This window comes from Chamaea fasciata, unplaced genomic scaffold (assembly GCF_029207755.1).
Source record: "Chamaea fasciata isolate MVZ Bird 193981 ecotype frontalis unplaced genomic scaffold, bChaFas1.0.hap1 SCAF_25, whole genome shotgun sequence".
Lineage (NCBI taxonomy): Eukaryota > Metazoa > Chordata > Aves > Passeriformes > Sylviidae > Chamaea > Chamaea fasciata.
The window spans coordinates 657,556-679,345 of NW_027094110.1; the positions used below are offsets into that span (position 1 = coordinate 657,556).

General features: G+C 52.0%; 1 protein-coding gene across 2 annotated transcripts in view; it reads right to left on the reverse strand.

Moving 5' to 3' along the window:
• Window positions 1–3,051: 3,051 nt before the first annotated feature.
• RAP1A (RAP1A, member of RAS oncogene family) overlaps window positions 3,052–21,790 on the reverse strand; it is a 29,099-nt gene continuing 10,360 nt past the window's right edge. Inside the window, exons 1-9 of one of the 2 annotated variants that reach the window (XM_066203689.1) lie at window positions 21,516–21,533; window positions 18,590–18,659; window positions 15,300–15,383; window positions 12,265–12,333; window positions 11,444–11,500; window positions 10,493–10,633; window positions 8,017–8,160; window positions 5,227–5,342; window positions 3,052–3,778 (exon numbers count right to left, since the gene is read on the reverse strand). In XM_066203689.1, the coding sequence (XP_066059786.1) occupies window positions 5,256–5,342; window positions 8,017–8,160; window positions 10,493–10,633; window positions 11,444–11,500; window positions 12,265–12,333; window positions 15,300–15,356 (555 nt within the window). In that variant the 5' untranslated portion in view covers window positions 15,357–15,383; window positions 18,590–18,659; window positions 21,516–21,533 and the 3' untranslated portion in view covers window positions 3,052–3,778; window positions 5,227–5,255. Of the gene's footprint in view, window positions 3,779–5,226; window positions 5,343–8,016; window positions 8,161–10,492; window positions 10,634–11,443; window positions 11,501–12,264; window positions 12,334–15,299; window positions 15,384–18,589; window positions 18,660–21,515; window positions 21,534–21,790 lie in introns of those variants that run through there. The other variant, XM_066203688.1, reaches the window with a different exon arrangement.

Consider the following 21,790-nt stretch of genomic DNA (forward strand, 5'->3'; position numbering starts at 1 on the left):
CGATCCCGGAGTGCCCGGGGGACAGCCGGGCTCGGTCCGGGGCTGGCAGGGCTCAGCCAGGACGGGGATTTCTGACTCCAGGACAGGCATTTCCCACCCCAGCACGGGGCTGCACCCCCAGCTCTGCTCCCGCCTGTCCAAAACGCCCGGCAAAATGATTTCAGCTGCCTCTGGGGCTGCTCCCTGTGAGGAGAATCCCGCTGGGGCTGAGGGGCAGAGGGTCCAGGACAGCTGGACACCGGGCTGCCTCTCCCCACGGGAGGAACGAGCAGTTTCCCTGTGTGCAGCGTCCTGCAAAGCGAGTAGAAAAGGCTGGTGCCAGTCCCGGGATAACACAGACAGTGTTTCCCCATTTCCCTGGAATTGGGAAGGAACGGAGCAGGAGCAGCTGCAGGGGCAGAGCCGTGCCAGGGCTGCGGGGAGGCCGCAGCGTTGGCTGATCAGCCCTGGGCTGAGCCCAGAGCCCCTCACTCCTGCTCCTCTCCCTCCTCCTGCACGGGGTTTGTTCCAAAGTTGGGGGGTTTTCTTCCAGGAGGAAAGACAGAGCTGTGGCTGAAAGCCAGAGCACCGACCAGCTGCTGCAGGGGATGCAGAGCCAGATTCCAGCCCCAGCCAGGGGGGTGAGGATGGCGTTTGGCCCCAGCCAGGGGATCGGAAGGATGTTCAGCCCCAGCCAGGGGGGTGAGGATGGCGTTCGGCCCCAGCCAGGGGGTGGGAAGGATGTTCAGCCCCAGCCAGGGGGGTGAGGATGGCGTTTGGCCCCAGCCAGGGGATCGGAAGGATGTTCAGCCCCAGCCAGGGGGGTGAGGGTGGCGTTTGGCCCCAGCCAGGGGATCGGAAGGATGTTCAGCCCCAGCCAGGGGGGTGAGGGTGGCGTTCAGTCCCAGCCAGGACAGCGAGCACATGCTGGTTATTCACCAAGGGGCACCTGGCCCTCTGGAAAATCCAATTTCATTCCTCAGTGCCCGGTCCTGGCAAAAGAAAACATTCATTAGTTTTGGTGATTTTGCAAAGGTTAATGGTGAATTTAACGTGAATTTTCAGGTTTCTCTGGTGGCTGCAGGATGCAGGACGTCCCACATCAGCCCCTGCAGTGGCAGGAGAGCAGCTCAGAGCCAGCAGAACAAACCTGGGGCTGAGCAACCTGGGAAGGTTTCCCTGTCACTTGTTTGGGACAACATCACAGCCTGCAATTAAAATTCCCAGTGATGCAGGACGTGTGGGATCATCTGATCCAACCCACACTGCTGGGGAAAACACGGCTTAAAACAACCTTTAGAAAACACTGAAAATAGATAAATACAGGCTGGAAGTGTGAGAGCAGCACATTTGCAGAGAGGGCCGGGAATCTCTGGGGGGGAATTTGTGCACAGCTCACAGAGGAGCTGGATCCTCCAGGGGCTCCAGGGAAATTTTAAATGCGCCCCTTTGCACACAGCAAAATCCTGCTGTGCTCAGATGGGTTCTGGTCAAAGGCACCAGCCTGGGACTTCCGGGAGGTTTTTCTTCTCCCCTTTCTTGAGGACATTCTGCATGAAGAGATTTTTAACCTGGTGAGACATTAACCACCAAGAGCCTCGGGACATTTCCGTGTCACACGGAACTGCCGCGGCTCAAGCGAGTCCCGGGGCGGAACCGGGGCTATTGTGCCCAAATCCATTAGAGAACTTTCCTTTTATCCAGTGAAAAAACGAGCGTCCTGTGGGAGGCAGAGGGGAGAGGAGCGGGGCGGGACGCGCGGTTTGCGCGGCCAATATCCCGAATCAGAGCGATGCCAGCGGAGCCTTCCCCAGCCCTGCGCCTCTCCCACACTCCCATCTAGCGGCAGCCCGGGCCCGGAGCGCTGCCCGCTCCGCCCTCCTCATCCCCATCCCCATCCCCATCCTCATCCCCATCCTCATCCCCATCCCCATCCCCATCCCCATCCCCATCCCCATCCCCATCCCCATCCCCATCCTCATCCCCATCCCCATCCCCATCCCCATCCCCATCCTCATCCCCATCCTCATCCTCACTCACCCCGCACAAACCCCGCTCTGTGCCCCAGCTTATGCAAGAGATGCCCAGCGATCACTGCAATGATTTTATTACTAAAATATTTTTACATTTCGTGAGGATAACCAACCTGCACACGCCGTGCTTCTGCTCCTCCTGAGAAGGGACAAGCGGACAGGAGCTGAAGGAACGGTGCTTGTCCCAGTGCTGGCCAGCGGCCAGATGTTGTCACACCATCCAGATGTTCCCTTGCAGCCTTGTTCCTGCATCCTCGACTGGGATCTCTGGAATTCAACAGCTGCATCAGGAACGGAGTTTCAGAAAAACCCTTTTACCAAACCTGCTGGCCCTGGTCTCCGATAACCTCCACAGCGGGCGCAGGAACAGGTCACACGTTGATTTCCCTTTGGAACAAGGGCAGGACAAGGCCCGGGCTGAGTTCTCCCTGTGAAGACACATCTCTGCTCTCACCCAGGAGGGGCAGCAGCAGATCCTGCAGCCCTGGGGGATCCAGCAGATCCTGCAGCCCTGGGGGGGATCCAGCAGCCCTGGGAGGATCCAGCAGAACCTGTGGGGGTCCCAGCAGATCCCCAGGAGGGTCCAGGGTCCCACGGGGGCTCTGACCTGCACATACAGGAGGACGCAGCACCCACGGGGCTCTCTTCCGATCCTGCTCTTTGAAACTTCACGAAACCAACAGGTGTTAAAAAAACCCACAAGGAACAAACCCCAGATGAAACAAAACCAGCCCTCCAGCTGGTCAGGGACCGCCAGCCCAAACCTGCTCTGAAACCGAGATCATCCTCCAAGGCAGACAGACCCTGGAATGTCTGTGCAGGTCAGAGCCACTGAGCAGGGGAGAATCAGCAGGAAAATAATCTTTAACAGGCCCAGAGAAAAGCCAAGAGCTGCCTGCTGTCCTTCGGGAGGGAACACCACACCCAGCACAGGGGACACCTCAGTAAAACCCCCGAGCCAGCAGCGTGGGAGAGGAGCCCCCAGAACGTGGAGCAAAGCCAAAGGCTGGGAACGGTAACAAAAACACAGAAACAAAAATGAAAATGTACTAAAATTTAATCATTCATAAAAGCTGTAATTTAATCTGTGACAGTAAAACACAAGAAGCAATATTAGAGTTGGTTTAGTATATTATATATTTTTGCTTTTAAAGCCATAGAAATCAGTTATCCCAGTTTTTTTTTTCCTATAAAAGACCCATTTTTCCAAAGCATTATGCACAAACATTTTTAATTAGAATACAATGGCTGAATGAAAATAATGATATTCCGTAACTTTTAAATATAAAATGAAGTCAATGACTCAAAAAGTTATTTGTTGCAGTGAGTTCAAAGGGAAATTTTGGATAATATATATCTATAGTTATAGATATAAAATATAACAGTGGAACATTTTTAGTGCTTGATGGGGAGAAATTATGATAAAATGGTCAATATGAATTTTAATTATAGTAGCAATCTCTAACATTTGAAATGCATCCATGCTCCTTGGGATAATCATATGCTAGAGTCAATTATATTTATTTTCACATCTGTTAATTGCTATTGCAAAGGAGGAGAATATTGGCTTAAATTTCCAAGAGATATACACAGAGCAACTGCTTTTTCTGGGGACCATGTGCAAACCATTTTCCAGATCTAAATTCTTCCCGTAATATATAAAAAACAGGAGAAGCTTCTTCCGATATGTTACTCATTTCCATAAGGTTCTGAAGTTGGGAATGCTGGCACTTTCCAGGTAGGCAACAGTTCTTCATTCCTGCAATCTGGAGGAAGTAAACCAGAACACAAAGAGGTGGTGATGGAGGGACATTTCCGACTCTGCTGCTGGGACCCTCGAAGGCTGAGAGCCCAGGGCCCACAGCAGCACAAGGGCCCCTTTCTCCCAGAATTCAGGGCTGGTTCCAGGTGCAGAAAGCAGGAGATTGGGCAAAGTGGAACTCTCCAAATGTTGTGTTTTATCAGGGCCACAGAGCAGTGCCAGACAACTGCCACCCTCCTGCCACTGCCTGATACTGCCCACGGCCTCCAGAGCCCACCCTGGGTCAGACGCCCAGGGAGGGGATTTATTTCATCTCTTCTGTTTTGGGAAAAGAAAACTCCTCTCAAAGCCTGAGCAGTCAGAGACCTCCCGAGCCACAATGCAGCTGTGGGATCAGGCCTGGACTCAGAGGGGGTTTAGGAGGTGGAAGGAGAAGGGCTCAGGGTCCCTGCCAGCCCAAACCCTGCCATGGCTCTGTGGCTCCAGGTGCTGAGCACAGAACTCCCCCAGCACTCCCAGTGCTGCTGCACAGGGGCCTGGGAGGGAGGGAAGGAGGGGCAGAGATTGTTCCCAATTCCGTCCTGCCTGAGCAGGAGGGATCACCTGAGCAACAGGAAAAGCCACTTGAGGCTCCTCAGTCCCCTTTCCCAAAGCCACTGTTCCCCACTGCCCTGGGCTGTTATTTCTGGCACCCAAAGCCCGAGCTAGGAGCCCCGTCCATCAGGGCAGCCCAGAACAGCCCCTGAGCTGCCCTGACCCTCCTGAGCCACACCTGGGCAGCCCCAGGGCCGTGGACAGCCGGGCTCCATGGCTGGCAGGGTCCTGTCCTCAGGAATTCAGCCCTGAGAGCCTCAGGGCCGGGAGCTTCTCCCCAGAGCTGCAGGGCAGGGGCAGCCGGGCTGCTCTGCTCCACCAGCGGGACAGAGATGAGGCTCTGGGGGTCCCAGGAACCCCCTGGGGGTGACAAGGGCAGGTGGCAGAGCTGGGCCACCACCCAGAGCCCTTCCCTGCCCCCAAATGGGGACACTTCTGCCCCAAACCTGGAGCACAGAGCTGCTGTTTCCTCCCAGGAGCATGACAGAGCAGCTGTGAGCACACAGAGTTCCCTGCCAAGATACACAGGAAGGTTATTTATAGCTGTGTCCAGCCCTGGCCTGCTTTTTGGTTGGGTTTGGGGTTTTTTATGTTTGTTTGTTTGCTTTGGTGGGCAGCTTTTTATTTCTGTGCCACTGAAGTCCACGTCCCACCCAAAGCAACCTGGAATTGTCCCCAGAGCTCCCAGCATGGGGACGGCAGCGGCAGCACCAACATTTATCAGAGGATAAAAAGGGAGCAGAAGTGAGCTCGGAGCTCACAGGCCAGAGGGAGAACCCAGAGGAGCCAGAAGAAAGCTCCAGGGAAGGGGGAGCTGCTCTGCTCCCCTGCCCCAGGCAGGACTCACACACCTCTCACCTGGCTCAGAGCTGCTGCACGGTGGGAGTCTAAAGCAGCAGACACGATTTCTTTTTAGGCTTCTTCTTTTCCACTGGTGTTTTTCTATTTATCTGTCTGACCAGGTCATAAAAGATCTGCAAATGAAAAGCACAGGCTGAGAAATCCAAGTGACAGAACACAAGCTGTCAAAGCCGAGGCGGGCTGGGGAGCTGACAATCCTCTCCCGGTGGCTGCAGTTGTGTAAATTCAATTAGGCCGCTTGAATTTATTAAATGTTTCTCGAGCAGCTGCTTATGGAAGAAGAAACCCAAAGCTCCCACGAGTGTGCAGAGCACAAGGGAGCTGGAAATTCAGTTTATCACCACCGAAGGCTTCAGAAGAGCACGGCAATGAAACAGCAACAATTTCCTTGCGTTGGAAAAGTGGGAGAAAACTCGGGATTAACAAAAGGTTAAATACCCTCCAGGATCACCCTGGCAGTGGTGCCCCCGGGCCGGGGGTGTCTGCAGAGCCCCAGAGCATCCCCTGCAGGGAGGGGACAACAGCCCTGTCCCTGTCCCTGCTGTCCCTCCCCACAGCTGAACTCTGACATTTCCAGGGCCCGCTCTCAGCTGTGCAGCTTTTGGGAACTCTGGTGCTGGGAGTTGTTTTTCCCAGCAAGACTCAACCCATTTATAGCAAAATGAGCTTTGCAAAAATGCCTGGAGCTGGGTCTCAGCATTGAGGAGAAATATTTCAACCTTCAGAGGGCTCCACCCTTGTCCTTGTTTATTTTTTCCCCTTCCTGGAGTGGCTGACAGCTCACAAATTCTTGTTGATTCCAAAGGAATTCCAGAGACAAAGGAACAGTTTATAACACACTGTAACAACTGAAATTTGAGGTTTTCCTTTCTCTTCAGTTAGATTGTTTAGCTGCTAGTACTGACTGTGAGCACAGACGTCTGCAACAAGGTTTCAGGAACGCCACCAGCCCTAGAAAGAGTCAGGGTGCTGCAAGAGCATCTCAGAGGTCACCAGAAGGACACTCCTGATTCACTCTGGATTAAAAGCTTATCATCTGAAAGGTTTGACTCGCATTCAGCAAATGCTGGGAGGAATTTACCACTCTTTACCTAGATTTTAACAAATTCAGAAGCTCCAAAAGCAGTGAGAAAGCAGGAACAAAGCCCCAAAGAATGCCAATGCCCCCCAGCCCAGAAGGCAGCAGGACAAACTCCCCGTGCACTGAGCTGTTCATTCGGTTTCTCTCCTTGATTTCCTCAGCTTTTGTACCCTCCACAAACAGGAAACATCAACTGGCAGGAAACCAGGAACTCATCTTCACATGCCCACGTTCCTCTCTCTGTTGTGACCTCCCTGGGGGCTGCAGAAGGCAGGGCAGGGGGGAGACCCCCAGCTGAGGGGTGAGGGGTGTCCCACCAGCCTGCGCCCCCACAGAACCCCCCTCCCCACGGGGTGAGGCCCCTCTGCCTGGTGAGGGTCAGTCTGCATCCCAAATGCGGGAATGCAGCACCCCCAATGTGGGAATACTGCACCCCAAATGTGGGGATGCAGCATCCCAAATGTGGGGATGCAGCACCCGAAATGTGGGGACACTGCACCCCAACTGTGGGGATGCAGCCAGCCCAGGAGCTGCCACCCTCCTGGGGATGTGCTGGATGACTGAGCTGCTCCTCCTCGCCTCAGCAGCAGCCCAGACACACAGCTCCCTGCTGGCTGCTGAGCACTGCACCAGGCTAATCCCAGCACAGCAGCTGCAGCTCCCAGAGCCTGGCGCTCCCTCCCCTCTGCAGCAGCCCCGAGCAGCACAGCCTGCAGCCTGCCAGCCCGGCCCTGGGCCCGGGCCAAGCTCCTGCTGCTCCCGCTTGTCACACGCCCCTAAACGGCCGCACTTATCAGCTGGCAGCAGCCCAGCCCCGCTGCACGGGGTCACCTCGGCTTCTGCGCCTGCAAACCTGGCCTCTGGCACAGGCAGGTAATTGCCGGCACAGAATAAACCTCGGTGCCCGATGAGGAGCAGAGCTCCCCCGGCAGCAGCCCGCAGCCCCGGGCAGCAGCAGGAGGCACCCCAGAGCAAAGGGGGTCTCAGCTAAAGCCGGGGAACTGCTCAGGTCTGGGTTTAGGCGCGGTTTTAGCCTGCCGGGGGCTTACAGGGGGCTGTGCTGAGGCACCTGCAGCCAGAAATGCAAATGCTTCGAAAGCACAGCCACAAGACAAGGAGTGCAACGGGGCAGCACCCACGTTCGGAGCGGCAGCAGTGATCGCCGTGAAATATTCCCTCCAGATAAAGTTTATCTGAGCTCGAGGGACCCAGCCCGCTGGGCCTGCTCAGGGCCCTCCGCCACCCCTGGGCGCTGAGAGAGGCTCCAGGAACACCGGCCTGCGAGTCAGCCCACCTCTGCAGAGCCACGGGAGCAAAGCTCCCCAAGGCAGAGAGAAAACACCTGGACACACAGCACGGCAACGCTGCCCAGGCTGGGAACCTGGATCACCCTGAGCCCCCCGGCACACACGCAGGCTGGTTTAGTGTCCTGCCTGGGAACCAGGATCACCCTGAGCCCCCCGGCACACACACAGGCTGGTTTAGTGTCCTGCCTGGGAACCAGGATCACCCTGAGCCCCCCGGCACACACACAGGCTGGTTTAGTGTCCTGCCTGGGAACCAGGATCACCCTGAGCCCCCCGGCACACACACAGGCTGGTTTAGTGTCCTGCCTGGGAACCAGGATCACCCTGAGCCCCCCGGCACACACACAGGCTGATTTAGTGTCCTGCCCAGGCTGGGACACGGGGGCAGGGGGTGCTTACCTCGTTTACGTTGATTTTGGACTTTGCAGACGATTCTAGAAAGGCACAGTTACACCACTGTCGTGCTAAGTTCTGCCCCTGCTCTTTGCCCACCACTCGTTCTTCCTCCAGGTCACATTTATTGCCAACCAGAATCATGGGAACCTGCAGGGGAGCAAGCAGGAGGAGAGACCCATCAGCAGCTTCATGGACAGAGAGCTCTGGGCTGCTGTGGCTCTCAGACTGCGGAGGGGGAAAGGCAGGATGAAAAAGGCAGGATGAAGAATGCAGCACAAAGTATGAAAACCGATAATCATCAGGAGACAACGATGACGTGGCACTGCCCCTCTCCACAGCTGTGGCCCTCCAAGAAGTCCCCAACAGGTACAAAAGGAGGTGTCCCAGGCTGGGAGCACCCTGGGGTCGAGCCAGCTGTCCCTGCACAGGGATGAGCTTTGAGGACCCTTCCCACCCCAAGCACTCTGGGATTCTGTAACTCCTTCAACAAAGGGAACAAAACCCACCCCAAAATCCCTCCCAACAGCCCCAACTGTCAGCCCAGGTGCCAGCAGCAGGTGTCAGGGGTGGCCCCAGCCCCGTTTCCCCCGGCAGGGCCGTGCACAGCTGGGCTCTGTCACCCTGGGGTGCTGTGACAGCTCAGGGTGGCACTGCTGAGGGCAGGGCAGGACGCTGCCACAGCCCAGCACCATTTCCTGTTTCCCTCACACTGAGGAGAAGCACAAAAATACCCCAAAGAGCTGCTGATCAGGGTGTGCACCCGCTCCATTTCCTCAAACTTTTAATTCTTTGAGCAGAAATCGGGTCCCTTCCAGCTGGAAAATAAATCACTACCCGCTTCATTTGGCAATTTACTACACACTGTGTGTTTTTAATCTACGTCAGGGTTAATGTTTGTGGTCTCTTCCTGACACAAGTACACTCAGGATTAATTTTTGGCTTTAAAACTCCCAGCCATACCCATTAGAAAACGATCATATTTTTATTTTTGAGACATAAATTTTCCTTCTTACATCAGGAACCTGAAGTCACAGTACCGATGAAGCAAATGCAAAAAAGGCTCATCTGAGATCAGATCTGCAGGATCTTTACAACTCTATCAGCCTAGATGGAGTTGTAAATATCCTGTTCTTCACAGTTTTCTAGATAGTTAAGAGAAAATTTCTCATACTGAAACATGAAAATGAGTTTTGAACGTGTTCAGCAAAAAACTGAAGTCTAAGAGGATGAGAAATAACTGGGCAAAAAGTGATGCTGAGATGAGTAAGCAGTACAGGTTTGAAAGACATGAAACTCCTTGTAAGGTTATTTCAGAAGGTATTAACGGTTTATCCAAAAATGGAGTTTGGTGAGCGACAACCTTTGACCGCCGACTGTTAGAAGATTGGAATTTAAACTGTTGCAGATAAATACAATGTAATGATTTCTGCACTGGGACTTTAGACATATTCTGATATGGAAGACAGAAAGGAGCACGTTTCCTAACTCACCAAAAGCGGCTCCAGTGTTCAAAAGGTTCTCGAGCTTGGATTCAACAGGTAACACACAGAACAAAGGAATGTATTTTAATGTATTCAGTGAGATGCTGAGGTCCAGGGGAAAGCGACCGCTGAGGGCTGAACCTGCCCAGCTGAGCACCCTGAGCTCCCAGCACAGGATCCTGCACAGGGATTGACCCGCAGTAATCCCTGCCCCAAGGAAAAGCGCTTTGGCACAAACAGGAGCTCAGCCTGGTAAAGCAAGGAGGGGCCAGGGCCGTTCCAGCCGGGAGAGCAGCAGGACAGGGCCGGGCTCCAGGGGTGGTGGTCCGTGCCCATCCCACCTTCTGCCAAGCACCAAACTCCCCACAGCTGATTGTGCCTCATTTAAAGAGAGTTTTAAACAACCAAAACAACAACCCAGACTCCACCAGGCCCTTCCTGGTTTAGCTCCTGCCACTGTGTGACCTCCCTGGGTGACGGATTTTTGCCAAGTGACCGAGTTGAGAAGCTGCTCCAGGGCTGCAGAGAATTCCCAGCTGAGCCCTGGGAAATGCCACAGCTTTGAACTTCACCTTCCCCTTCACACCTCTGGAATAACCCCTGGCACTCCCCAGGGCAAGGCAGCTGCAGAGCCACCGAGAACATCCTCACCCTTCTTTTTCCTTAACTTGGAGGGAAATAAAGCACACCTAAAGCACTGAGAAAGAACAAAATGCAAATCCTGGGAAGGAGTTTAAAGGAAAAAAAGTTAAAGTAATGTTGTTTTCAATCAGCTCCCACAATTTCAAACGAGGACGTGGGAAAATGTGGTTTTGTGATGCCCCTCGGCAGGTGCTGTGCCTCAAACAACAACACTGAAAACTACAAGGCTCTGAAAATTTCCACAACACTACCCAGGAAGATTCTTTGAAAGAAGCTCTGTTTGTAAACATCCAGGCATTTGAGAGCAAACACCTCTAAACCATTGGCAGAAATAAAAACAAACAAATTCTACTCACATCTTCAGTGTCCTTAACCCGTAAAATCTGTTCCCTCAGGTCCTGGAGGTCGTTAAACGTGGACTGTGCTGTTATAGAATATACTAGTGCAAACCCCTGCCCGTTCTTCATGTACAGATCCCTCATGGCTGTGAATTGCTCCTGCAAGCAGATATTTTTTAAAGCAATTAGCTGGTGAATGCAGCTAATGAATAGTTCCAAAGGAATACTTCCATTGTACTGGAGACAAGAATACGGTGCCACACAGAATGGATTTACATATTTACCCTGCACAGAAACCCACTGAAGCATGGAAATTGAATAAAAGCATTAACACTTCTTCGCTTTGGGTTGGTTGTTTTTCTCTTTTTTTTTTTTCCCTTAATAAAGGGCTTCTTGAAAAAATGGGGAAAAGATGAAGGGCAGCAATGAAACCATCTCTGCAGACAGGCTGAAACACCAGAGAGCAGGCTGGACCTTCACCAGACCCACAGAGCAACAATTCCTGCTGGTGAGAATTCCCAACTTCCAGGGAGCAGCAGCTGCCTGGGCCGTGCTGGCAGCCCCCAGAGGGTTTGTCTGCTGGGGGACAGGGCTGTGCCAGCTGCAGGGGACATCCCCAGGGAGGTGCCAGGGAGGCTCCGGGCACTGCAAGGTGTGCTGAGCTCCCCACACAGCTGAGGGCACTGGCAGGGGAGCAGCTCCTGTGCCTGGCACGGGCTCAGGCTGTGCCTTGTGTCCTGGCCACGTGCAAAGGTCATGTTTAAATCCTCCCGCAGCAGAACTGGGCCGGGGATGGCACAGGGGACACCCAGCCCCGTGTCCCAGCACTGACAGAGCTCACCACGCTGGGCTGGGGATATTTACCAAAATCCCCCCATTAAATGACTGCAGCTGATTTACTGCTCTTGCCTGGGCAGGATCAGCATCCTTAACCAAGGAACTGCAACTAGATAAAGAAATGCCACTTACTGTCCCTGCTGTGTCGAGGATCTCCAGCATACACTGCTGACAGTCTACTTCCACTTGCTGGGGAAAAAGGGGAACAAACAGATCAGAGTGAATTGTCTGCAGAGGGACAGGCAAGAGGATCTCAGCTCAGTCTGTACTTCTGCACAAAGGGCTCTGAGCAGAGCAGCACCTGCACTTCCCCAGCGCTGAGCAGCACTGCTGGTAGAGGATTAATTCTGCCCCAGGCCAGGCATGTGGGTCAGCTCACATGCTCCAGGACTCCCTTCGTTAGCAAGGCTTAAATGAGCAGCTCACTGTAAACATCTCCACTTAAGTGAGATTGGAAATATCTCGACTTAATCCACCCTTACAAATCAAAGCACTTTAAAACTTTAATTTTTCTTTGCTGCTGGGAGGGAAGGGAATAAGGAGAGAAGAAAATGTAAAATATTTCAGGATCCTCGCAGCGAGACTTTGCAAATCTTCCACTCGCTGAGAAACGTCTCGGATCTAACGAGGGCAATTCTAGGAAAGTCAAGTAAATTTAACAGCAGAACTCATGGCACAATTTAATTTAATTATCACAGGCACAAATGTCACAAGTCTTTAGTGCATGTTTTGGTGCCTTTCACGCTGGTGACATTTCTGCTAATCCGTGGAACAATGGGTCACTTGACATCCATCCAGGGAAGAAAGCAGCTCTGTGCCTGGGGTTACGTAACAGCCCAGGGATCCTGCGAGGACTCCCGCTCACAATCCCAGCCCTGCGTCCCAAACAGCCCCAAGAAATTCACATTTGTTCTCTGTGGGACTTGGAAGAAATAAAAACGACGGTGTTTTACCTTTCTGTATGAATCTTCTATTGTTGGGTCATATTTTTCAACAAAAATTCCCTGAACGAACTGTACGGTCTGGGGAGGAAGGAAAGAAGAAAAAAACCTGAGTGAGCTGAACACAACCAGAAACATTCACCAAGAAGCACTTCAGGAAAAAGTAACAACAGTAAAACTGCTCTGCTGTTCAAAGTCAATAGTGAGGACCAGAGAAAAAGACAAAATTTCAATTTTGAAAATAAAATGTGTGGGTTTTTTTGTTAAAATCACGTCATTCAAGCACGTTTTCAAAACCTTTTTGCACGACAACTGTTTGCTTGCTCGTCTCAGAAAAGATGATACCCTCAAAAATGCCTTCACTCCACTGCCTGTGACTTCAGAGGGGTAAAAATCACCAAATATGGAAGCCCTGAGATGCCAGCAGAAGCACTGACATCCTGTGCACTGTGCAAAATCCACATTTCAGCCCAGGCCAGCCACTGCAGGGCAGGAGTGCAGCCTGCAGACACTCCCTGGGCACAAACCACGGAAGGAGGAGCCCTCACTCCATTCACAGGGGAAGGTTTCCCTCCCTGCTCTTACTCCCAGCAAATCTGCTCAGCAATTCCCACCGAGCTGCCACAGGGACGGGGCCAGCCCTGGCCTCTCCCAGCTCAGGGCTTTCCTTCTCCTCCGGGAGGCAAAGCTCCTTGCTCCTTCTCACCCTCAATAATCTGCAGTAAAACAGCACAGGAGCGTCTGAAGATTTGGGTGACATTTGTAAAACAAGGTGGTGTTTGTTTGTGAAACTGAGAGCTGAGATCCCAGCACGCACTTTTGTCCCCCGAAAATCAACAAACACACCAGGTATCTTCGGCCAGCTGAACCTTGCACCAGTTTTATACACAAATTCTGCAAATTCCTGGGGAAAGTCTGAGAAGCCACAACTACCTCACTCCAAAATTGTTCTGCATCACTAAATTAGGGCATTTTACACTAATTCAATACTTCTCCAGTATTTTCCTGTCCCACTGAGCAGTTGTCCCAGCCTGCCTGAGTGACAGTCTCAGCAAACCTTCCAGTAAGACCCCCACGGGGGCGGCTCACAGAGTTACACCACCACTAAACCCAGCAGGCAGCACTGGCGGGCACGGACCGAGTTTTAGGATTGTTCCTGTGGATTCCAGCACGGTCAGGGTCGCACAGCTGCTCCCCACAGAGGCCCAGAGAAGGCAGCTCCTGGCCAGAGGCTCACACATGAGCACTGCCACTTCTGTCCCCTCTCTGGGGAACCCTGGGAAGCAGAAGTGTGAGGGTCTGAAACACTCTTCATCTCTGACGGGCTTTGTTTTTATTTATTACAGGTGAAAAGAAAGGGAGAAGCTACAAATCTGGGGGTGTTTTTGTAGATCTAAGACTTTTAAAAGTTTCCCCTCTGTTCGGGTTGTGCAGCCCAACTTCAGTTTCCAGTTCTCTGTAAGACTTTGCAGCACCGGGCACCCTTGGAAATTGTGTCACCCACTGCCACCCCAGGGGAGTTCTGGCCTCAGAAAGGGGATAAAGCTGCTGTACAGGAAACAGGAGTTGCTCAACAACTGTGGCTTTGTAACTGTGAAGGTTTTCTGCTACTCCATCACTGTCGCCAGGAGCAGCATCAGCCCTGTGCTGGCACACAGGAGTTAAAACAACGAGGAGGATCTGCAGTGGAACAACCCCAGATTGTCACTGACTGCAAACAGGGCTGGAAACGAACACCAGGCTCTTTGTTGCACAGGTCAGTTCATACACTCGGAAGGACGAAATTTAAAGTGACCCCCGTGTTATCTGAAATCCCACCTTGTGAATAAGCACACAGACTCTGAAAGCTGGATATTATCCACTCCTGGCTGCTAACTGGCACTTACTGTGGGCTCCTATAAACATAATGGAGCCATGCTGCATATGAATTACCAAATCTGCTGACTTAGCAGCCAGCCTGTCAAAAAGAATTTAACTTTTGTTTACCAGACTGTTTGAGTATTTGCATTTCAGCTGTTAAAAAGGTCAGTGATGGTGCTGACTCAGACTTCCAATCACAAAGAAGGAAATTCAAGTATGGCAGATGCTGAGTAATTTTTATTTACAGCGTACTACTAAGTGGCCCATTTCACCTGGTGAGTCTCTCAGTGTTACATAAGAAAATTAAGATAATCAGGGAAGTGCTGGTGGAAAAGGTAATACAGATTGCTCGAACTGCTGTGGAAGAACAGAGCTTGTAAAAAAAAAAATTACACCTTGTAAACATCTCGTAGTGATTAGGATGGCACTGCTGAAAGAGCGCATCAAATTTGATATGCGGCTGAATAATCTCTCCTCCTGTTCACCGGGGCTCGGCAGGTGATTTACCAGGATTATTACCTGCTTGTAGCAGCAGAATAAACCACGGGGCAGGGCAGGAAAGGCTGCTCAGCCATCATCATGTCTGTGACAAGGAACACTGCAGTTCCTTGTTGGAGATAACTCCACACTTGACCAGTTCTTTGCCTCTCTGCGGGAGAGAGCTGCTCGGCTGGTGAGTGATAAATGGGTGACACAAGTCTCCCTCCCAGCGCTCTGCTATCAACTCTGCTGTGTAAACCTCTCCTTAGGAACACGACAAGCACTTAAGGAGTGCAGAGTGTCATCAGCCTGCTCCTCCCTGTCTGCACAGGCTGCAGATGGATTCTCGGCGTGGATGGAAAACACGCAGCCTTGAGGTGCGCAGGGCTGAACCCCCTGATTCCGTGACTGATTCCAGCCAGACTCCTCCTGCTCTGCCGGGGCCGGTTGGGCTTTTAATACCCACACAGATATTCAGCCACGTACAACACCACACCCATGCAGGAAGCAGACATGACACGCTAATTACCGGCAATTAATCACCTCTCCAAAACCATGACACCCCTGCACTCCGCAGTGTCACAGCGGCTACGTGCAAGTCCTGGCACACATTAAAATCAGACCAATTCCCCAGATGATCTGGTCTGCAGGGAGCCAGGCAGGTGGAGGGCTGGCTTTGGGCTCCAGAGCTGCTTCCCCAAACTCACCAGAGCAGACTTGCCCACACCTCCTGAACCAAGGACCACCAGCTTGTACTCACGCATGGTGTGGGCTGTTCAGAGAGCGAGCACCTGCAGGGCAGGAGAAAAGGCAGCAGTTAGAGCACGCAGCTGTGACACTGAACTGCAACAGCAGCCCTCCCCACAACCAGAACGCCTTCATGGACAGCTCTGGGTTTCATTTCACCACCTGGGCACTCCAAGAGCCCCAGGTGACAGGAAACGGCCAAAGCTGGATCCTGGCAGTGCTGGGAGAGGAAGGGCATGGACACACCACGGGACAAACACAGAGCCCGTCCCAGCTGCGCCGGGCACCACGAGCTGTCACCGCCTGTCCTCTGCTTCCTCAGCATTTCAAAAATCAGATCAGAAAGAAGCAAGTCAAGAGGTTTCCTTCTCCCCCCCAGCCCCCCAGCAGGGAGGGATTTAGGTCAGTGTTTTCTCTCTGGAAAAGGTCAGGCCCAGCGCACGGCTGCCAAGGCAGAGCTCTGCTCGCCCAGCACAGACTCTGCCTTTTTATGGAAATCTTGCAACTCCCTCCAGTCACTACGCAGCACCAGAAAACTTCTCGTTCTCCTCGAGATTCCCTGACAAATAAGGCGAATGACAAAGCTGGTGATAAACACTTCCCAGGGTGTTTACATTAGCAGCCCGGCCGGGCTGTCCCGCTCCCAAACAATGAGCTCAGCACCGGTCCCCCTTCCGCAGGGCCGCGCTTCCTTCCCAAGTAAGGCTGCACACGCCGGCCCCGGGAGCCCCACTCCCCCCAGGCACTGCAAACCATCCTTGCCACGGGATTTATGGGCTCACTGGCCACTGCCTTCAAGAAGAAAAGTGTCTTCCAAGGGTTTGATGGAGAAACGCATCACCTCGTGGGCTGCCGCGAACGCGCCCGTGAGGAACAGGGGCCGCGTTTTCAGCTTTGCAATGTGGACAACACCCTGACAATCGGCCTCAAGGTCATGTAATCATGAAATCGGGGCAGGATCTCTTCGGTCACTTCGACTCCCAAGGGGAAGGTGTAAAACAGAGCCAAGAGGAGCCCCGTGTGCTGCTGCTCACCCATCACCAGCCTGAGCTGAACTGGGACCCTCCCCAAACCTCCCCCCGCGCCCCAGCCTGCTCCTGGGCTGAATGTCGCCCAGGTCTGGCTTTAAACAACGATCTGAAAATCCCACCTGCAGCTGGAGAGAGAACACGCAAATTTCTGTGCTCGGTTTAGCACAATTTAAACTCGTTTTTAAGGCAGAATAAGAGAAATGAAGGACTTGCCTGTGCTGAGGCTGTCTGCAGTCACACAGCCAAGCTGCCCTGCCCTCACCCAGGCCCTGGAGAGGGAGGAAGGCTCCAGCACTCAGGGCAGCCCATCATTTTAAGCACCTGGAGGAGGTTTTTCTCCAACTCTTGAAGCCCACATGAGCTGCAGTTGCCTAACTGCAAATTGTGAAATCAAGTCAAACTGAAGAGGGGTTTTCCAGAAACTGCCCAAAAGCAGAGCAGGCGATGTCTGTGCACTCCAGGACACTGACAACACTTCTGGCTAAATTCTGGGAACTGTAACCTCTCCTGCTTGAACATTTCCCTGAGAAGTAACATTCACTTCCTTTCTTTCAAAAACCATGACTTTGAATGGGAAGGAGAGGGGAATTCCAATTAACAAATATTTTCCCCTTGACAATCCCTAAAAATTAAAAGCTGATGCATTTTTAATAAAGCATAAATGCAACTTATTGATCCAGTTTGTCTTCATTTTCCTACAGTTCCACTGAAGAAAACCCAGAAGGCAATCAAGCTAAGGGTTAAATTTAGCTGTGAACTATTTCACTTCTTATTTATGGTAGAAAATACTTGTGGGAAAGTTTAAGCTGGGAGCAGTACAAGACTAACTTCTCATTTCTTCTCTACAGTATTTGCTGATTTTTTTTTTTTTCAGGTGCAACAGGAAACCAAGATCCTGAAAGGCACGAGTCTTATTACTGTAAACCCCACATGCCTTAATTATCTTGTAGCTCTTTCACAAGTATGTTAATGTTATCTGTTTATACAACATGAATAGAGTGCTCAAGAAATTACTATGCTGCATCCCAGCCAACTTTTCATTTGGCAACTGTTGAAGCCCACCTAAATACAGTCAGACACAGCAGCATTCATTTCCATCCGGAGCTCTCTGTAGTGGAGTCACATGCTGCGAAGCAACGGCCCCATTTCCAAACAGAATTAAATTATGGGTGTTAAGTGTTCCTTTACAGTCAAGAGAAGAGCATGATCGCTGAAGAGTGTAAAAAAAAAAAAAAAAAATAACTGTAAATGTTGTGAAACTGGCCTCATTAGCTCTGAATGCTGTGGTGCCAAAATAGAGCAAAAGCTGAGAGTGTCTCCTGAGTCTCCTTTCCCCAGGCACGGCCACTGAGCTCCAGCAGGACGGGCACGAGTCACATCCCAGCACTGCAGCTCCCTCTGCCCGTTCCATCACTCCCCAAACCACCTGCACCACCTACAGGGTAATAAATCACAGGGTTCTTTCACCTGTGATCACAAAAACCCCCTTTGCTTCTACCCCATCAGACACCTGACACAGCAGGCTCCATCTGTGTCCTGTGTTCCTCAACAGGAGCAGCTCCTCTCTGCTGCTGCTGCCAGCAGCACTGCCCAGGAGGAGACAGGAATGGACACTGACCCACTCACAGCAGCAGCCCCAGGCTGCCCAGCTCCTTCCTGGCAGAAAGGTGAGGGGCTCTGCCCCGGGAGCAGATGGAGAGGTGCCAAACGCTGCAGGACGTTTGTGTCCATATGCAGAGGCAGCGCAGGCAGAGGATCCCGAGAAGGACCACAGGTGGGTGCACACGCAGCTGAAGCTCCAACCTAAACGTGGCTCCCACTCACCTGCACCTTTGCTCAGCCCAGCCCTGGTGCACCCTCCAGAGCGCAAAGTCCTCCTTAACCCCCGTGCTGGATCAGGGCAGGGAGAAGCAAAACTCTGAGGGTATTTCCCAAGCAGAGGAAGCAGCGGGGCAGGGCTGGGGGAGGTGGTGGGGACAAGGGCTGAGGCCTTTCAGGACAGAAACCTCATGCAAAAACGAGCTGCTTCTGTTTCAAAAGCTTCAGCAGCTCATCAAGAAGGTTATAATTTCGGTGGTGGGGAGAGAGAAGCATGAACCAAAAGAAGCAAACACAGCACTGAAGGAGAGCGAGTGCAAGAACTTCACTTACCAATTACCCACTCTGATGTTCACAGAAATTTCATTTAAAATATGATGAGAACACTGAAAATTTCTTACCTTGGCATAAAAGATCTCTCATCAGTGTTAGCGGATCTACTGAAGGTTCTTCCAGGCTCCCCCCAAGGAACTGCAAAAAAAGAATTAAAAGAAGAGTTGATTGTTTTTCAAGTGTCAGCATGGGAGAAAGACTTAGAGCAGCCCAATGTCCTGATGATGTTACAGGGGGAAAACCACCCCAAGCAGCACTGCCACAGTAAAATGCAGTGCAACACCTACACAGCACAATTATTTTAGGGAATCTATCAGGGTTGTGCCGGGGGAGCAGGAACAAGAGGAGCCTTAAGGTCCCTTCCAACCCAAACCGTTGTGGGATCCTGTGACAGGCCTGGAGAGCAGAACGACTCCCAGCAGCACCATCCCCTGCCCCAGGAACCCGCTGGCTCCTTGTCCAGGAGTTTTAGAAGCTCCAACACCTCCAGTACTCCAACCCTTTGTAAAGTACCACTGAACAGCAGCAGAACTGAGACTTCAGACAGTAATCACAGCACCGGCTACACCCTGCTGCTCTGACAGGCAAAGGGTCCTGCCTTCTCTAAGTTCAGCACTTTATCCTTTCAAGGGATAAAAAAAGAATCAATTGTTCCTCTGGAATCATAGGAAGTTTAAATGAAAACCCAGTGTGCTGGGTTTTTGAAAACATTTCTTTTTAGCAGCTCTGGAGTCACCTTGGAGTCACAGAAATCAAAACGGTTTCGAAACAGATAATGGAAGCTCTCCTAATCCTTGTCAAATATTTTTCTGAGTATAAGAGAAAGTGAGTCCAGAGGGCAGGGATGGATGGGATATTGGGAAGAAACCCTTCCCTGGCAGGGTGGGCAGGCCCTGGCACAGAGCAGCTGTGGCTGTCCCTGGATTCCTGGCAGTGCCCAAGGCCAGGCTGGACATTGGAGCAGCCTGGGCCAGTGGGAGGTGTCCCTGCCAGGGCAGGGGTGGCACTGGGTGGGCTTCGAGGTCCCTTCCAACCCAAACCACCCCAGGATTTTTCCTGGAGGTGCTGCCAGTGCCAGCTGCAGGGCTGCACACAGACACGGCTCAGCAGCGCCCAGAGAGCAGAGCCCGACTTTAAACGAGGGGGAGAGAAAAGGAACAGAAAGGAGTGAGGCACGGAGAGGAGCAGCTCAGAAACCTCAGCATCAGTTCCTAGAGACAATGTGGGGCGGCCTCTCGAGGTGCAGCGCCTACAGCCACTGCCCTGAGCCTCAGGGGTTTCGCTCTCTGCTCTGCCCCGGGATGGAGGAACCCTGGCTGGGAGGAGAGGGGCAGGGAGCAAGGACCCCTCACCTGGCTATAAGGAAGAAAAAGGAGAAGAGCTCCCTGCTTGCTCATCCCTCACACCTCCCTTCCTCTGATTTTCTCCAGCGGAAACCGGAATGTTGAACGTTTCCAAGGGAGAAGAGGTGCCAGCACCGGGCACACTTGGGAGAGAGGCACAGATGTCTCCGGGAACTCCAGCACCTCCACTCGAGGCTGCCGGTGCCACTCCTGTGGCCATGCCCTTCCCATTTCCCAAATGAGAGGCAGATTCTTGGGATGCTGCAGCCACACGTCCAGGTTATTTTTATCCTGGCAGTCAAATACTGAATCGTGGCTACTATAAACAAACCTGCTTAATTTTCAACTTGTAAAAGTTCTCCGTGCCAGCTTTTTTCAGTTACTATAAACTAGGCCAGGGAAAGGGGTGGGTTTTCTTTTTTTAAAAGTGTCAACTAAACATTGCTCAACGCTCCACCAAAATCCCACCATTACTCAGAGCCGTGTTGGCAAAACAAACCCAAACCCAGCACTTCTGCAAGGGGAAGATTTACAGCCATCAAAACCACACTTGAACTGACAGATTTCCCTCCACGGCACTGAGAGAATCCAAACAAACAGAGAGAATGATCCAGCAGGGAGGGCTGGGAACACCAGGATCTCCCCTTGGCTTTCAGGGGCCCAGTGACAGCTCCACTCAGCACCTGCTCCCTGAGCTGCTCCACACCGTGCTCAGAGATGTTCAGTTACACAGTGAAGAAGAAAAGCACACGAAACACTTCCCCTAATGCTCATCAAAGCTGTCATCAATTACGCAATGGCTCCACAGCCGTGCTGGGAGCAGGGATGCGCATCCCAAACCAAAGGGGGTTTGGCTGGAAATCCCACAGCTCGTCAGCAGATACAGCCCCTGAACAGCAGCAAGGCAAACACTGTCATGGATTACCCTGTTAGGTAGCAAGGAGTCTATTTAATTAATAAAAATCTCTGCCAGGGACTCACTGGTTCATGAAACGAGCCCTCTCTTCACGGCAGACAAACTCCCTGGCTTCAGGGTACAGGGAGAACTTCCCCCACCTTTCCTGAGGCCAACACCAGAAAAATGAGGGGGAAGAGAAAAACAAAAGACTAAAAGAGCAGACTAAGCAAAAAGCAGGACTTCGATGTGACTTCAAAAGTGCGTTTGACAAACTTCCGCTCACAGACTCCGCGTTTATTTCCATACTCGTTATCACTGCGGTATCTGACACCAAAGCAAGTGTTTTAGATATTAACATTACATAAGAGGTAACATTTTATAATTTGTGCCAGGAATCTCAGCAGCCTCAGTTTTGTAATTTTCACACCAAAACCATTATTATTTCCACTGACTGCCTTCAGCATCAAATCAAATACCAATCAAGGCAACAAATGTGTAATTAGCTATGCACAAGCCTGCTGTAGGCTGAGTCATGACCCCACTGTGGTGCATTCCTGATGCTGGAACACACACGCTGTCCCTTGTCCAAATCACCAGTAATCCAAGTCTAAATACATTTTCCTTTTGTTTTCCAGGTAACGACCCCAAAAAGACTCGGCAAGAAGCACGCAGAGAAAATAAAGCTGGTGACAAGCCAAATAACCAAACAGGTACGTGAGAACGCGGGAGAACGACACTGGCCAGAGGTGTTACCTGAAAAGTTCCATCAGAAAAGGCAGGAGGGCAGCCTTCAAACCTTGCCTGCATTCCCAAAATGTATGGATGCGTGCTCCTCAGAGTCACATCCCCGGCAGCACCTCCTGCCCCACTGCGCATCCTCTGCTCTGTGCTCCAGCTCCTGAGCCGCGGCCAGGAAATCCTGGGCCAAGAGTAAAGTCCTGAGCCCTCCCCACTCCAGTGTTGTGCTGAGCTGCAGCTTCCAGCAAATTAACTGCAGCCCACACAAACAAGGCAGAGAAACAAACTTC